The 18138-nt window shown below is 40.0% G+C and overlaps 1 protein-coding gene across 9 annotated transcripts in view; it reads right to left on the reverse strand.

Annotated features, from left to right (window-relative positions):
• Positions 1-350: 350 nt before the first annotated feature.
• LOC124879985 (protein MTSS 1-like) overlaps positions 351-18138 on the reverse strand; it is an 83407-nt gene continuing 65619 nt past the window's right edge. For 2 of the 9 annotated variants that reach the window (XM_047384870.1, XM_047384868.1), the window contains 9 exons: positions 16616-16773; positions 16261-16368; positions 13823-13920; positions 12458-12674; positions 7240-7305; positions 6747-7007; positions 6172-6339; positions 5928-6084; positions 351-4706 (listed from right to left, as the gene is read on the reverse strand). In XM_047384870.1, the coding sequence (XP_047240826.1) occupies positions 4063-4706; positions 5928-6084; positions 6172-6339; positions 6747-7007; positions 7240-7305; positions 12458-12674; positions 13823-13920; positions 16261-16368; positions 16616-16773 (1877 nt within the window). In that variant the 3' untranslated portion in view covers positions 351-4062. Of the gene's footprint in view, positions 4707-5927; positions 6085-6171; positions 6340-6746; positions 7008-7239; positions 7306-12457; positions 12678-13822; positions 13921-16260; positions 16369-16615; positions 16774-18138 lie in introns of all 9 variants that reach the window. The other 7 variants (XM_047384869.1, XM_047384867.1, XM_047384874.1 and 4 more) reach the window with 5 other exon arrangements.

Here is an 18138-nt window from a genome sequence, read left to right on the forward strand (position 1 = left end):
GGCCTTTGACTGGAGTTCCCCACCATTATCCCTGTTGCCTGTGCACTTTTTTTCTATCACACTTTTTTCTTCCACTCAGCTTTCCAAATGTTTGTGTGAACAGCTAGCTTCTTTAGCAATCACTTTTTTTTGTGTGTGTCCGTTACTGCAGTCTGGATCATAACATTTGTGTTAATAAACTGGTGTTATGTAATATTCTAATTTTCTCTGTAAATGAATTTTGGGTTTTCATAAGCTGTAAGCCAAAATGATCAAAATAAACAGAAGTTAACGTTTTAAATATTAGTGTCATGAACTTTGAAAAGAAAAAAGTTAATTGGTTTATTTTTCCAAACAAATGACACAACATACCCAGGTTTATTTACTCTTTATTGTGTTAAAGGCCTGTGGGGAATTTATTCATCAAGTTAACGATAAAAAAAAATTACATTCAGGTGACAAATCAACTAGAGGTGGGGAAACTCGGAAATAGAAATTAAAACTTGCCAAAGGGGGAAAAGAAAACCATAAGCTGTTATTAGCATTATTTGGTAATTTTAGTTTAACCTGTTTGGAGGTGGGTGTTTGAATTAGGGTCGGAGTTTAGTCTTTATAAAACACTGGTGTAACTTCTGTTAGCAGGTCTTAAAATAAGGTTTACTTTCCTGATTTACTTATAACAACCTTTTTGTTAAGAACATTTTCCTTTTGGTGTCAGATTTCTATCATTGTGGTTAAATCAATTTGTAGATTATAAATAAGTTAGAAAGTTTAAACTAAAATGTTTGTTAAACAAGATTTTTAAGAAATCTGAGGATATTATCAAATCATTTTTGGTTAGTATCAATCTCCTTAGACTCACCCCACCTTTGAACCCCAGATTGATCATTATCAACGTTTCCCAGTCACTGCGTTTGTGTTTCAGTTTGAACGTTTTAGTCACAGTGACTGATATGTTCTAATTCTGTTCAATGACTCTCCAAAAATACCAAAGTACCGCATGTAGCCCTCAATTAAGGCTGTAATAAATTCAGAATAAGTCTTAGTTATACAGGGGGAAAAAATGTTCCAATTTTTCTGAAACGAACAGGTTAAAAATAACCAGCCGGAACAATTTATCACTGGAGTGCTTGCAAAGCTTTACAAAAGAGCACCTGAAGTAAGAAAAGCATACAAAAAATAAATTCAAAGGATTATTTAGCATATACTGTAAAACAAAAAAAACTTGACAGCTTGTGTCAAAGGCCAAGTGTTAAAGGGTTTAAAGGAGACACTGACAGAAATGGCATGTAAACACGCAGAGCACAGAACAAAGGTGGTTGTAGATCCAACTCGAGTTTGTCTTTAAATAACATGTCTGAACACACGAGGAACAGCGCAGATAGTATTTTAGAGATTCAACAGAATGTAGTTCCTGACACTCGTCTAATCCTCACTGTGGAAATCGCCCACTGTTGGTCGTCACAGGCTCAAACGGTCAGCTTCATACGCTTGTCGCATCAGCTACACGACTGTTTTTGTAAACCTGTGGTGGGAAACGGGACGGGCCTCAGTTCTCAGACACGGCATTCACAGGAAATATGACAGTCTATGATTCATGTGGAACATTACACGGTGGAATAGTAAATGGGGTCTTTAGAGTGACACTAACTGAAGGGGGAAGTTGTAGTGGAAAACTGACTTAAAAAAAAAAAAAGAAAAGGCATGAATAACCACGCGTAAATATTTTTCCAGATTTTATATACTGTGAAAGCACAGCTGGTAATTTAGAAACAAATGGATATACAGTGTATATATTTAAAAGAATAAATAATTTCAATGTGTGAAGATGCCACATTAATAGCATTTTTGGCAACACAATTGCAATTTACACACTAATGCTAACAAAACCTTTTAGATTTTTTATGTCTAGTAGAAGCTTACTGTCAGAGAGGAGAGAAATGGGGCGAGACACCGAATTCCTTCTTTAAAAACAATATTTTAAGTCATAATTTATTTAACCATTGTGTCATGTTGGAGGTAAGCTAATTAGAAAGCCGATAAAGATTGTCCTTTAAAGATCAACTGCAGTACCCTCCGATGTGTGGCACCCCTGGTAGAAATGTGCAATAAAGCCTTAAAAATACCACTTGGTGTGGAGACTGTGTGAACCAAATGTTCTCTACCTTTTTTTTTTTTTGAAATCCTCCTCACCGTGCATGTTGGCACGTTAAATTTGAGTCCTTGCCCTGCCTCGTCACAGTTCCAGTTTCCTACCTTTTATTTATTGCTCTGACTGTAGAGATGGGCGAAGTGATGGAAGTAGCTGTTTTCATGTAACCCTTTTCTGGCTTAAGCTCAGCAGTCATTACCTCACCTTACCACAAAGGCATTTTATCCCATCTTCCCTTTTTTGAAGAGAGGCTAAGAGAAATGAGCCTCTGTTCAGTCCTTTTATATCCGTTGGAAACAGAAGGTGAGTGATCAAAGTAAAAAAAAAAAAAAGGAAAGTATACATTTAAAAAAATACCAGTGTTATATCTCTTTTTAAAATAATTTTTAGTTGTTCCAATAATTGTGACAGTGGTAATTTTTGAAATTATTTATTCCTAATGTGAGTTTTGTTCCCTCCACTCGGTGAATGCAAATAAAAAAATCTAAGTTAGATTTTTTTACATTAATGTTTTTTAAAAACTTTCAGCACATTTTTACCAAGGTTAAAACTGAACTAAAATGACATTGTGTCAATGAAATCTTTTTTAATGATTGTCCCCAGAATATCTGATTCAAATATCTTGTGCATTAAAAACTCTGCTTACTGAAGCACGTTTCTAAGTCTGACTTAATAATGTCGCTACTAAAATATTTTCCACTACCAGTTACACCAGCGCCAGCTAATATCAGCACAAAGGCTTCACCACAACAGACCAATACATTTTACTCCAGTTACCAGAGGAAGGCAGTAACACAGAAACTGCAGCAACAGCCTCTAGTAGGGCTATGTATGCTAACACATACAGTAACGTTGGCACATATAGGTTTAAAGTTTGCAATTATTCATTACTAACTTTTGTAGTTTTTAAAATTTGTTTGAATTATTCAAAGTGCTTTACAGAAAACTAATCTGTAAAATAATAGTCAAACCTAGATTACAAAAAAGAAATATTTAACAGTACCTAAAGAGTTTGTTTTTTTTAATTTTCAGTTTACAGGCATGGGTTTGTTTGCACAGTAAAGCAGATTTACTAAACTGTAATCCACAGCTGGGACTTTTAAAGGCTGCTAAACAACATGCAGGGCAATCTACTGTGTACAAATGCTCCATTTCTGCAGAAGTGTATTTCTGTCTTAAACACCTTCTCCTATTACACAAAAATGGTTTCGTTTAAGGTACATAGAAATTATTTTAGGTCTTTTGGCACAGTAAGTTGAAAATGGGTGACACTGAGGATGTGAAATGAGCATGTGACAAACTAATTGAATATTTACATACACAGAATCAGTCAATCTTTTGAAATTGCTCAGTTGCTCAGAGTCTATCTACTAAATCATCCCGTCTTTCCATTTCATTCTCGCCTTCTGTCCCACCAGAATAACTTTAACGCACTCAAAGTCCACAAGTAATTAGTTTTCTTTCCTTTTACACCTTGAAGTTGCCCTGAGGGAAAAATCTCGGGTCAGTGACCAATGTAGTAATCCCCTACAAGAGACTTCACTGGTCAAATGCAACTAAGTCTATTAAAGTGGACCTCCTGCTTAATTCTAAATAAATCTTCCCTAATTTAGAATCAATGCATGAGTTCTCAGTTTGAACGCTTGTTTTATGGCGCACCCTGACGTGTACAATGGCAAAAAAGGCCAACTTTCCTTTGATTTTTAACTAATTGTCTTCTTTCTGAAACGATGTGCAGGAAAGCAGACACATCCAAGGTGGCAATTTTCAAAGTTTCTTGTTGCAGTTAATTCCTTACACTCTAAAACTGATCCTCAATCGGTCTCAGGGCAACTTACAAGTATTTTGGCACCATTTCAGGTCATACCTCCCACTCAATATAGCTGTTTACTCGTTTCAAGAGAATAATCTGAAAGTGACAATGTGTGGTCTCAGTGAATAATTGGAGCTGACCGGTCATTGGACGTAGTCTTCTTGAGTTTAACACCTTGTCTGATAGCCACCAGGAAGTCCTCCACCTCGCAGTACTCTGTCTCCTCCAGGAGTTCAGGGAGAGGCCGGCGTTCCCACTCTGACAGCCGACCGCCAGGCTGCAGCGGTGGGGTAGGAGGATCCAATCCTTCGTCCAGCTGCTGGTTTCCCCAGGCAACAGACTTTGGTGACAGCGGTCCACTGCTGCCAGGTGACAATGGGGTGGTTGGGGGGCTTAGTGGGGATCGTAGTGTATTACCCTCTTCTGCTCTGCTTGAGAAACCAGGATGTTCAGGCACAGTGGGGGTTTTGACTGGGATCATAGGCGGCTTGATGGGAATGGGGCCCAAGCTTAGGCCCCCGGAGGGTCGGCGCAAGTTGGGTTTGGATGATGGAGTCCGTCGAATTGTAGCCACCCCCGGGGTGATGGTGGCCGAGTGATTAGACGGCAGGCCGGCAGTGGAAGCTGGGCGCTTGGACTGAAACATGCGGCGGTAGGACTGAGTGATGTCACTGTTCCTGGGGATGGTTGAAGACTTATCAAAGTCTGACTGATGCTCGCCCTCCTGATCAGCACCGACTGAGTAGTAGTCACAGTCCGACACTGTGGAGAGCAAAGAAACTTTAGGTAACTGTGTCAAGGTGAGTAATGACTTTTAAATAAAACTTTTCTCACTAATAACACCCTAACCCTTTATACTTAAGTATTTATGTTTATTTAATAGAGCCTTGCAAAATTACTGATATCCCTTAGACGTTTTCACATTGTGTGACACTACCACTACACACTTCAACATACTTTATGTGCTGGATCAACACAAAGTAGCCCGGAATTTTATAGTGGAAGGAAAAAATATTCAAACATTTTTTTTTACTCAAAATATCTGAAAAGTGTGATGGACATTTGTATTCAGCCCTTTTTCAACTGTTAACTCTAAATAAAATTCTATGCAATGTCATTTAATAACATTTTTTTTATTCAATTAGTCTCAGTTTAAATCCAGCTGTTCTGTGAATAACTCAGAGGTTTAGTGAACAAACAGCATCATGGTGACCAAGGATAGGTCAGGGATAAAGTTGTGGAGAAGGTTAAACCAGAATTAGGTTATAAAACAATATCCCAAGTATGAACATCTCATGGAGCACTGTTCAATTCATCTGAAAATGGAAAGAGTATGGCACAACTGCAGGACTACCAGGGTCCTCCACCGAAACTGAGAAGCCAGGCAAAGAGAACATTAATCAGAGAAGCAGGCAAGAGGTCCCTGGTAACAGGATGAGGTGCAGAGATCCACAGTTTAGGTGGGAGAATCTGTAGACTGCATGACAACTATTTATTGTACTCTTCAGAAATGTATGTATGGAAGAGTAGCAAGAAGGTTGAAAGGAAGCCAAAATAAATCCACAAGTTTGCCGCGAGCCACGCCGGAGGGGACGACAAACATCAAATGAGAGCAAAATTGAACTTAAAAGCAAAATGGTCTGAGTGACTGAACATCACACTGAACACACCATCCCAACAGTTAAACATGGCAGTGGCAGCATCATGCTGTGGGAAGCCTTTTGTTCAGCAGGGAAAGGAAAGCTGGTCAGAGTTTCTGTAAGGATGGATGGAGCTTAATAAATAAAAATCCTAGGAGAAAAACCTGTTAAACTCTCCTTCCGCTCTACAATAAATGTGTTGTTCTACAAAATAAAATATTAAAACATTGAAGATTGTAGTAACATGACTAAATGTAAATAAATTCATAGGAAAAAAATCTCCCATGCGTCACTGTAGTATTTGAACGGAGAAGCTGCCTGACAGTAGTGAGAATGCCTTTACCTTGTGATAGGATGGTGTCCTCTGAGCAGCAGGGTGTGTTGGTCTGGCTGCTATAACCGCTGGACCCCTGCAGTGAGTCCCTGCTGGAGCCATGGATGTCCAGCTGGAGGCCCCGAGCCAGCGCTCTGGCCAGCTCCTCGTGGACCTCCTTGTCCCCCTGTCAGTTGCAGTAAAAGATCATCAAGATTTGGTCCTTTGGGTTTTAAATCTTCCCTCTGTAAATTATTGTTTTTCTTAAACTGACTTTTGGAGACATCACAGTGTGGTTTCCTTGAATCCCCTGTGACTCATCAGCTGGTGTGGTAACATCAGAGCCCTGGTGGCTGCTGGGATCTGTAGTTTCTCTCCTGTCCTTGCTCCGCCTCAGAGTGTTAACCATCGGCTGGTCGTAAGGACCTGGTTTGGCCCAGTCCTACATAGCAAGAAAGTCCAAAACAACAACCATTGTCATTATTTTATAACAGATGTGGGAACTCAGTTCTGTGTTATTGGGTGTAGTTAATATTTTGATATTTCCTTGATTAAAAAGGAAATGGTTTCTCTGTTGAGTGTAAGGCAATGCTCGACTGTGCAAAATGATCTAATCAGCGGCAGAAATAAGCTGTTTCTGTTTTGTGTATCTTGTATGTTTCCACTATATATATTTTTTTTCAATAAAGAGGTTGTCTGTTGCTTGATAAAGTTCAAGGTGAAAAATCTGAACTCTAGGCAAAGGTATAAACAAAGAACGGGACACAAAATCAAAAGAAAGGAGCAGAGATGAAACGAGGAAAAAACAAAGGAAAAAGGAAGGAAATCATGGAGGAATGTGGATCAAACCTTCCAGGATGGGACTTTGGATGAGGGGATCACTCCAATCACCAATGGGCCGGGAGGCGAGAGCTCTCCCGATTGGCTGAAACCCGAACGAGACCACGCCCAGGTGGGAGAAACATACTGATAGGAGGGCGAGGAGATGGGGGAGGTGGTGGTGGAGGAAGAGGAATAGGTGAGGTATGAAGGGTGGATGTGGGTTTCCAGGCCCTGCAGCACCGCTCCGTGCAGACAGAGGGCAGCGTGATGGTCAAAGCCGTTTAGCAACTGGAAGGTGAGCCGGTGAAGGGGAGGCAGAAACACAAGTGCAAAATTAATGATCATTTGGTATGAAGACATGGGGAAGATGGAAAAAAAAAATATATATGAAGGTGTTCTGAGTGTGTGGGTCAACCTTAATAGAGCAGTTTCTTTCCCTAAGTCAGAGTTCACTGATATATCTTCCAACAGTGTAGGTATAACAATAAACCAGCATGTGTTTCCACGTGTATATGTTCACCTGTTGTTGCCCGGAGCTGGGCTCAGGATGTGAGGGGGAGGAAGAGGAGGCCTCCTCATTGACAGACTGAGAGAACAAAGCAGAGACACACAACTGCAGCAAAGCAAAGCACACCAAAAACCAACAGTTTGCATACAAGAGACGTAGAAACAAAACAGAAAAACACGAAGCAAATCTTAATGACAATCACGTGACAGCAGAAAAGTCAGAGAGCCAGCAGCACAGAAATTTAATGAGATGAAGCAGAAGATGGTAAAGTGCAAGCCTTGATTAGCGAGGTTCTCCCTTCTTTTTTTTTTTTTTTATTAACTGCTAAAACCTTTGTTTTTAAGAAGCAAAGATGTACTGATACTTTGACAAAAGAAGTAAATGCAGACATGTTTGAACAAAACAGGCATGTCATGAGGTGAACAGAGACAGGAAGCCATGAATTTCTTTAAATGAACACAAAGCTAAAGATAAGTAATTGTTATGAGACGAGATGCCCTCTTTGCTGCAGTTCTCTAGCAGTGAGCCTTGGAATTTTCTTTTTACCTCCGTTGTTGGCAGAATAAAAGTGGGTCCAACTTCATTTGTTAAGAGTTCCAGTCGTTTTAAACTTTACAAATGTTACTCTGATCATAGATAGGTTTATGCAGGTAACTATTTTCTTGAAAACATTTTCTTAAAAGTCAAAGCAACAAAAATTAGATTGAAATTAATTGAAGGTGTGAAATACTTGGTAACATGGTAAAATTGAGTGCCGTAAAAGCCAACGTGGTTAATATTTCCTCTGTGAAAATTAGAATCCGTCAATTTGGAGTGGAGTACAGTGGAGTACTTGTCATCCATAGCCATTCGCAGGCATTTTCAGTAGTAAAAATATCTTAAAAGTTTATTTGGGGTCACAGAAAGCATATTATTTACATTTTTATTCACAATTCTTGCCACCATCGTCCGCCATTGCTGCCCAAGCTTGACCAATCTGCTTCGACTCGCAATGAATCATGGGAAATTGTGGGTTACGCACTACAAAACTCCATTGTCACACCAAGGCTGCTGCCGTGTTTCGATCTACCGAACTAACAAAAATTACACTGTGAACGCATGATAAAACTGAAGTGGTAAAAATGGAGACGCTTAAATGAAAGGCGGTTAATGAAAACGGGCCACATTAAATTTGCCTCAAACGATCCACCATCATCCCGGTTCCCAAGAAACCCACCATCCTAGGATTAAATGACTACAGGCTTGTAGCCCTGACGTCTGTGGTCATGAAATCCTTTGAGCGGCTGGTGTTGAAGCACCTGAAAGACATCACAGGCCCCCTGCTGGACCCCCTGCAATTTGCTTACCGAGCAAACAGGTCGGCAGATGATGCTGTTAACTTAGGTTTACACTTTATCCTGCAACACCTCGACCACACAGGAACGTACGCCAGGATCCTGTTTGTAGACTTCAGCTCGGCCTTCAATACCATCATACCAGACATCCTCCACCAGAAGCTCAACCAGCTCAACATCCCAGCCTCCACCTGTCAGTGGATCAACAGCTTCCTGACAGACCGACCGCAGCAGGTGAGACTGGGGAGCATCTTCTCCCGATCCAGATCAATAAGTACTGGTGCCCCCCAGGGGTGTGTTCTATCCCCACTCCTCTTCTCCCTGTACATAAATGACTGCACCTCATCGGACTTGTCCGTGAAACTCCTTAAGTTTGCAGATGACACCACTGTCATTGGACTGATCCAGGACAGTGATGAGTCTGCATACAGACAGCAGGTGGATTGGCTGGTACACTGGTGCTGTCAGAAGTACCTGGAACTGAACCCACTCAAGACTGTGGAAATGGTGGTGGACTTTCGGAGAACACCACCCCCATACACCCCCCCTCACCATCCTCAACAACACTGTATCGGCTGTGGACCACTTCAGGTTCTTAGGAACCACCGTCTCTGAGGACCTGAGAAGGTCTTCACACATAGACACTGTTCAAAAGAAGGCCCAGCAGCGACTGTACTTCCTGAGGCAACTCAAGAAGTTCAACCTTCCACAGGAGCTGCTGGTCATCTTCTACACTGCCATCATTCAGTCTGTCCTGTCTTCATCCATCTCAGTGTGGTTTGGCTCATCCACAAAACAGGACAGGTCCAGACTGCAACGAATAATCAGGACTGCAGAGAGAATCATCAGGGCTGACCTTCCCTCCATCCAGGACTTATACAGGTCTAGGGTCAGGAAAAGAGCTGCTAAAATCTCTGCAGACCCCACACACCCTGCACACAAACTGTTCAGAGTTTTACCTTCAGGCCGTCGCTACAGAGCACTGTTTACTAAAACCAGCCGCCACAGAGACAGTTTCTTCCCCCAGGCCGTTTCTCTGATGAACATTCAATAGAGTACAGAACAACAGCGTACAGATGTTGCAAATGCACCTTTTTTGGCGCAGTTGGTAGCACTGTTGCCTTGCAGCAAGAAGGTCCTGGGTTCGATTCCCGGCCTGGGGTCTTTCTGCATGGAGTTTGCATGTTCTCCCCATGCATGCGTGGGTTCTCACCGGGTACTCCGGCTTCCTCCCACAGTCCAAAGACATGCCTGTTAGGTTAATTGGTCACTCTAAATTGACCTTAGGTGTATGAATGAGTGTGTGCATGGTTGTTTGTGTGTTGCCCTGTGATGGACTGGCGATCTGTCCAGGGTGTACCCTGCCTCTCGCCCATAGACTGCTGGAGATAGGCACCAGCTCCCCCGCGATCCACTTTGGAATAAGCGGTAGAAAATGACTGACTGACTGACTGATGTGTATATTGTACATTGTAAATTTGTATATTCTGTAATGCAAAACAGAACAAAAGAGCAAAGTGTACCGGAGTCAAATTCCTTGTTTGTATGTACGAACTTGGCAATAAAGCTGATTCTGATTTATAACAATAATATTTACTATGTTATCTTTTTAATGACCTCCAAATTGACTGATTCTAGCATACACACCTAAACATAGATTTTTATATTGCCATCTTCCTATGTGGCTTTTGCTTTGCTTCCAGGTTGCACTGCAACAATATTTGCCAAATTATTTTTAGGTAGGCATCTGCAGACAGGTTGAAAGCATTAGTATGATCCCTGCAGCAGATGACTTTTTTTTTTAATGACATCAATTCAGAAAAAAACAAAGACATTCAGATAGAGGCTGAACTAAGACTTGTCAACATGTTGAGGTTGAATTCTACACCCAGAGGACTGTTGTGAAACAGGATTTTAATGAATTTTCAACAGTTGAAGAGGAAATATAACCTGTCCTTTTGTTACCTTCAGTTTGAGAGCCTTTTTTTTAGAACTAGCCTTAGTGCTGAAATAGGTTTACGGATGTGGGAAAACTAATTCATGGGAAATACTCATAGGTTTATTTCTAAAATGTACTCTTTTCTGTTGCACAATGGTCCAAAAATGGGTTTATACAGGTCCAGAGACAGCTTGGAGTTGGACTTCAATATCACAATTGAGGAATGGTTACGGTCAGATTTACGCCTGGACAATCTATCAGACACTATCAATGCCCTCTTCAGATTAGTACATTATAAATATAATTATAAACAAATTATATCTCACCCCTCAAAAAAAATCCATAGATCTGAACCCAAATTGTGTTTTAGGTGTGATGTAGAAGTGAGTTCATTCCTACACTGTACCTGGCTTTGTACAAAGGTCAGACCCTTTTGGTTTGTCTTCGGTGATACAATAATCCAAATCCCAGGAACCACCATCCCAGTAGAGTTCTTTTTGTTGGGAAATATGAATATCATTAAAAGGGGACATATAACACAAAATCCACTTTTTTAGCCCTTAAATGCATTTTGCTTTGTATTTAAAGTCTGTAGGAGTGCAGAAAAGTTTAATTTAAAGTCTCTCCAGCTGCTGCGTAGATATCTTTATATTCTGTTTGGGTCCTATTTTTCAGTCTGTTCAATTTTCTCTATCTGTTACGTTTTTTGACCTGTTACATTACAGTATTTGCTTTGCACAATTCATTACACTTTCCCCCAGCATCAGAACCTTTCCCAAGTGCCTTTTTAAATTGAAATTTTCATGGAAATGTTCCCACATCAGTGGAGAAATTCCTCTTTGTCTGTGCGAAGCACTTCAAGGACGAGTTCCTTAGCAACCTCCGCCAGTCTCAAGAAGGATTTGCTGAAAGACTTCATCTGATTAAGGGGTCGGTTCCTTCTGTCTATGGAAACGACGGACACAGCAAAGCAATAAGCTGAAAATAACACTAAAATTACAACAAACTTTATTTTAGACATTAATTTATTGTATATTGATATGACGTCCTGGAAACTGTGTTGACAGCAGCAGCATCGTGCCTTCTGCTTATGTTAGTACTGCTTTTAGCTACTTGAGGACCTAAGCGTACTGAATAGTATTATTACATAAACAGCTTTGCATTGTTTTTGCCGTTTTTGTCTCGTTTCTGTGCAGCTAGATAATTGTATCTCTGTTATCAAACTACAAAAATGGCCGAAGGTGATTGAGTGGAACGCTCTTTGACCTGGAGGGGGGCGGGGTGTGAAGTGCCTGAGTAGCATTTAAAGAGACGGCACCAAAACGAGTTGCTCTCAGACGCACCTCAGAACAGATAAAAGAGGAGCCTGTGGAGCAACAATAACAAGGAGTTCAGTTCCACTTTATATAGACCACAACTAAATGATTTAAGTGTGAAAAGGAAGGATTTAAAAGCATGATTTGTCCCCTTTTAACAAATCTGTCTGAATTCCAAGACCTGTTCTTAAAAGTAGCACTTTCAGTGGCAAGAAAATGTGGAAATCTGACTGCCCTCTGCTCATCAATAGATGGTTCTCTGAAATGAATTGCATTTAACTTAATTATAATATGAAGAAAAAAGTTTGACCGCTTTTTAAAAGTCTGGTAGCATTACCTAGAAAACATGAACACTGCACAGGTGTGGCTATCTGGAAAAGATATGGGAAACGTTTGGCCTGTGATGCTGAGATGTCCTCTGTTGGTTTTAAAAGACGCTGCAATCATGTGACTCAAGTTACTGTTACACTGCTTTTCCTTGTGTCCACACTGCTGTTATGACTCAGTAAACACAAGCTCATGCTTGATGCTACAAACACAGAGGATGGAAGTAGCATACACCCCCTCATAAGGAGATGTTTAAAGCTATTCCAACCACCATTGTGTTTCACAGCTGGGAAGTACCAACCAGCAACCATTACCTGCAAGCTGTCTGGAGGCATCGGTGAAGGGGATTTGGAGTGGTAGGCGTCCTGCGAGATGAAGCCGGAGTCATGGGAGGAGACCGAAGAGAGGCGGGCCGGCGTCTGCTGGGGCATCACCGAGGAGGACGAGGAGGCGCGGTAACGGAAATGGGAGGTGGGGGAATGGCAGTGTGAGCCACTGGAGCGAGAGTCACTGCTGTTCACGCTGTTCAGGCTGCTGTGGGATGGAGGAGAAGGAAGAGAATCTTTAGATGGATCTTCTCCATTATCTCCTGATTAAAGGAACTTTAATCTTGCGTGCTTGTGGAAAACTCTTGTTCGATTGGGTGTTTGTTAGGAATCAGAAATGACCTTTATTCATTTTAAATCCTGAAGTATGATTTATGATTGTGAATCATATTTACTTAGAGACTTTTATAATAAAAAGCAGCAACAACTTCATCCAAGTTTGTAACCAGAGAAGATTCACTGCGAGCCAAATCAAACCACAATCAGTTTTACAAGACTATTACATCTGGATCAACACCAAAACCATAGGAATACGTTTACACCGAGACCAAAAGAACTGTTTAACCATCAGAAGCATAAAGACAAGAAGGGGTTTATAAAACTTTTACAAAATCTACATAAAGCTCTCTACAGAAACAAGGCTTTTCAGGAGAAAAAGAGGCAAGAGCAAAGACAGTTCCAGTTAAAACCACAAGGTGGCAGCAGGAAACCGACCCAGTTCACCAAGTTTGGTTGTTCAGATAATGGACCCTAACCCTAACCCTTCAGCCAACAGGCAAATACCAAACAGTGTGAGGGATCCAAAATCACTTACAGTTTATCCCACTGAAAAAATCCCAAGAAATTTAAAAGGGATATAATTTAAAGCGATGAAAAAACTGTAGAATATTAGATGAAAATATGTGATGCATTTCAGCTGTTAGGAGATTAGAGAGCTCAAAACCCATAAACAATGGTAGAGAAATAAGACTTTACTACAATTTAAAAAATGACTTCAAACAGACATGCACAGAAAAAAAGATGTCTAAATGTATCAAAAACAGCTATGAAGAGATGCAAAATAAACAATGACAACAGAAACAAAATTATTAAAACTATTACAAATAGTAAATAATTGTCTCAAATTAACATTTAAACATAAAACCATCAAAAATGAGCCATAAAAGTCACAATTAGGTAAACATAAACCTAAAACATGTGAGTTTTTTACCAATGCATCTAAATATCCTCTGCAGCTATAAAGCAAGCAGCTAATGAGGCAGTTTGTTATTGATTGCCATTAGTTTTCATGGAACCCTCTTGGTTTGGTAGTTTGATAAAATATTAGGTGTAGGGCTCGACTGTCGAACACACCTGCACATGCTGGACTTCCTGGATACGGTAGTGCTTGGAGAGGAGGGAGGAGTTTGGTAGGACCAGGTGCACTCAGAGCTCTTCAGGTCTACAATTACCTGCAGAAAATAGGGAACAGAAAGCAGTCTTTAAAAAAAAAAAGAAAGACGATTAGGGAAGGGTTCTGGTTCTGATGCTTCATGGAGGAGAAGATGATGGATTGGCAGACAATTCTCTTAATAGACAAGTTGATATGCATCTCATCTGGAACTATAAACAAGACTTCTTCAAAATGTGTTTCCTTCACCAGGATTTGTACAGTGCTAATATTTAATATAAATGGTAATAACAGTTTTTCTCTGAAAGTCTTGTGGGAGCACAACTGAAAAGTACAGGAAGTCCTTCAACAAAGAAGTCAAACAGTGTTAATCCAGCATTCCAGCAAACCTTTCTTGTAAAAATTCAAGACTTTCCCATACTCAACTTTCCGGACTTGTCTTTTACGTTAATTTAAAATGATAAAATACCAAGATTCATTAGGAATTAATGGTAGGTATTTAAGGAAGGAAAAAAGAATGGTTGGCACAAAGAAATGGAACAAAGAAAGGAACGACATGAGAAAGGATAGAAGGCACTAAGCAGGAAAGAAAATAGAACGACAAGATAGGTTGGAAAGAAAGGAAGGATGGAATAAAACAAAGAAAAAAACAGGATCCAAGGAAGGACACATGGAAAAAAAGAAAGGAGGCTAGTGAGAAAGAGAGTGGACAACAAGCAACAAGTAAGGAACAAATGATAATAGACAACATTTTGATGATAGGCAATAGTCTGGAAATAACATTTTTTTTATGCTACCATTTTCTTTTTGTATATTCACACATACCTGTCTAGAAAATACTGAAATCAAAGTCCAGAATTATCCAGACTGCATACAAACAACATAAATCAGATTTTTAACAAAGTTGCCCAAAGATCTATTCATTTCAATTCAGTTTTATTTATATAGCTCCAATTCACAACACGTCGTCTCAAAGCACTTACAAAGTCAATTCAATCGAATCGGGTACATACATTCCAATTAATCCTAACTGTCAAACAGTTCAGTCAAATTCAGTTTATTATTCAAATTGGTTAAAAAGTTTTTCTAACTAAGCAAACCCAGCAGATTGCACCGAGTCAGTGACTTGCAGCATTCACTCCTCCTGGATGAGCAAATAGAGATAGTGGACAGTCGCTTGCATTGACTTTGCAACAATCCTTCATACTGAGCATGCATGTAGCGACAGTGGAGAGGAAAACTCCCTTTTAACAGGAAGAAATAGTAGAACCAGGCTCGGTGTGAGTGGCCATCTGCCACGACCGACTAGAGGTTTGAGAGAACAGAGCAGAGACACAAAAAGAACACAGAAGAACACAGAAGCACTGATCCAGGAGTACTTTCTATGGGAAAAGCTTCTGCAGATCTGCATTTTTCATCATATTTTTTTAAAAAGCTTAAAGAAAATCCTTTGCCTAAAACATTAGGTCTACTTACAGTAATCATGCTGCATGAAATGTTTGGGTTGACTGATGGTTTTCTAATGTAAGAAACCTTAAAGGGTTTGTCTGCTAAAAGGTAGTTACTTAGTTTTTGGATCCCTGGAAGGATTTGTTCCTCATCTACACACCTGCTTCAGGAAATAGATGTGCAAATTTTTTTTTTCTGATTCCTACTGGAAGATTTTTATTTATTTGCAAAGTGTACTAGCTGTAATAAATAAAAGTTATCAAAAGATGAGCTGTTCACAAAGATTTGATCATTTCTATCTGAATCAGAGTTAAGCGATTTATTCACTGCAGGCAGAAAATGTCAGAGTTGGTGGAGGATGACCATCTGCTAGTTGGCTTCCAGCTCTATCAAACAGGTTTTGGCTCCTCAAAGGATGCACATATTCACATTTTTCAGTCAATGAACAATTATCACGAGCCAAAATGTGGTGTTCCAGTTGGGTCCGTACTTCAACCAACTGCCCAGAGCTCCAGGACACTACAATGTCTCATATAGAGTAAATAAAAACATTTGGGAAGTTAAACTGGAAGCAGAATCAACTAATAACTAATATTTTCTGAATAACTGATCAGTTTGCAACCCTACATTTTTTAGTTTAAAATTTAGTGTGCTTGCTGGCATAAAAAAAAGAATTGTACTAAGATAGAAACTGCATTAAAGGAAGGAAATATTAGGATCCAAAAGTAGGAAGCAGGCTGCACGTAAACCCAAGTCGGGGTGCTGGGAGCTTCATGAAGAGAAAGACAAGAAAATCTATAAAACAGGGTTCTGGTTTACAACTAAATGACAAATGGGGTTTTGGCTCTGACACTTAATCTTTGTTCAAACAGGAAGTCTGAGAAATAGCTGATAGTGTAGTTGCACATACACCTAAGCAGAATCAGATCCACCTGGCGTCAAACAGAAGTACCTGCTCACTGGAGGCTGGCAGCTTGTGTGGGTCCATGGTCAGGGTCTTCAAGTCATCTGTGAGAGTCTGGAGGTGGGTGATCTCCCCCAGCATGGACATCTCCTCATCCTGACATGCACAAACATTAGATCAGAGGGCTCCAAAGTCTGCGCGACTATAACTGGTGACTGTAACTGCAGAATAACTTTGGAATTTTTGCAAAAAAATCCATTGCTTTGATTGTTATTCAGAACCTGAGGATTTCAACAACCTTAAAAAAATCTCACAATAACTGATGGGGGGGATTTAGTGTGGAAATTATAAACTTTCTCCAACGAGTTTTGAATGCACAAACAGTCTTGCGGGGGTCACTGACCACGACAGGCCGCAGCATGGAGACAAAAACGCAGAAACGGCTCCTTTCCTCCACTAATGCCCTCCGCACAGCCTGCTTCTCCGTCTCCTCCAGCAGCAGGTACTTATCGCTGACATCCTGCATGGCGCTGTCCAGCTGAGGCTGAAGGTCTCCGCGGCCTAAACACACAGGTAGACACAGCTACAATGCATCCTACTGCAGAGGGAAAGCTAAAACAAAATGCTAAAACAGACTTCTATACAGTGCTTTGCAATTTATTCATAACCCTCAAGCTTTTTTACCTTTTGTCAAGTTCCAATCATGAACATCAATATATTTTAAAAGAAATTTTATGTGATTCTGAAGTGTAGGAAACTTTTTTGTATTTTTATTATTAAAAAATCTGAAAAGTGTGGCATGCATTGCTTTTACCCCCTCTCCTTTGATACCCCTAAGTACAAAAAAAAAAAAAAATACCAGGATGCTGCTTCATTTACCTGTAAATATTTACAGAAACATTTAAGTCTGAAGATCCAGGAAACAAACTTATATACAGAAACAATTAACATTTTTGCTTAAAAAAGACAATAGAAACATAAATAATTTTTGGAAAACATTTTTTGGAGGAAATTTGTATAAAATAAAAAAAAGGGTCAAACTGAACAAAAATAAAGACGCGAGAAATGTTGAAAATTGCACAAAAAGCTGAGATGGCAGTAATCCAAATGTTGTTTTTTCCCTCAGACAAAGAGTTTTTGATCAGACTCACTGTATGGTATTAAGGACATTTTATCTCGCTGATGTCATCATAATTAAGATGGAGATTTAATGCGTAGGCGAAGCATAAAGGGAAAATAAAGAGGGGGTGGACAGATTCAGGCAAACCGCATCCAGATTATTATCCAGCTGTGGGATCCAGTTTCACCGTTCAGAACTTCAGTTTCACACAGAACGCTCTGCTCTCACACTATAGGCACTCCAATGGCCTCAAAACAATAGTTAGGAGACTCCCACAAACCAATAAACCACATTAAAGATTTAAACAGCCAATCAGATGCACTGGGAAACTAACAACTGCTGGTGTCCAATGAAAGCACATTATTAGAGGATTGCTAATAATCTGTGTAGATTAGATAAAGGCAACATATGAAATTACTCAACTACTTTTTCAAAACATCTGGCTCGATATGTTTTAATGTTTAGCATGCTGCCCAACCAGGTTCATTTGTACAGGAGTGTCACAGTCTACAGAGGATCCAATCCGATTTATCTGCATGCCCAAACTTCACTGAAACATGTACGGTACAGGATAGGTGCCTACATGGAGACGTCCCTAAAGATGCTTAGGATCATTTATTTTCGTATCTGTAGTTAGTTATGCTGTCCTCTCAATCCCCATCGATAGCTGCAGTCCTGATTCTGCTCCACACACAGTCAGTTTATTCTTGTCATGTTTAATTTCAAACCACAAGCTTGAGTCAAAAGACTGCCATGTGTTTCCCTCTGGCCCAGTACTTTAAAATAAAAAACAGATTTAAATGACA

The sequence above is a fragment of the Girardinichthys multiradiatus genome, chromosome 13 (assembly GCF_021462225.1).
Source record: "Girardinichthys multiradiatus isolate DD_20200921_A chromosome 13, DD_fGirMul_XY1, whole genome shotgun sequence".
Lineage (NCBI taxonomy): Eukaryota > Metazoa > Chordata > Actinopteri > Cyprinodontiformes > Goodeidae > Girardinichthys > Girardinichthys multiradiatus.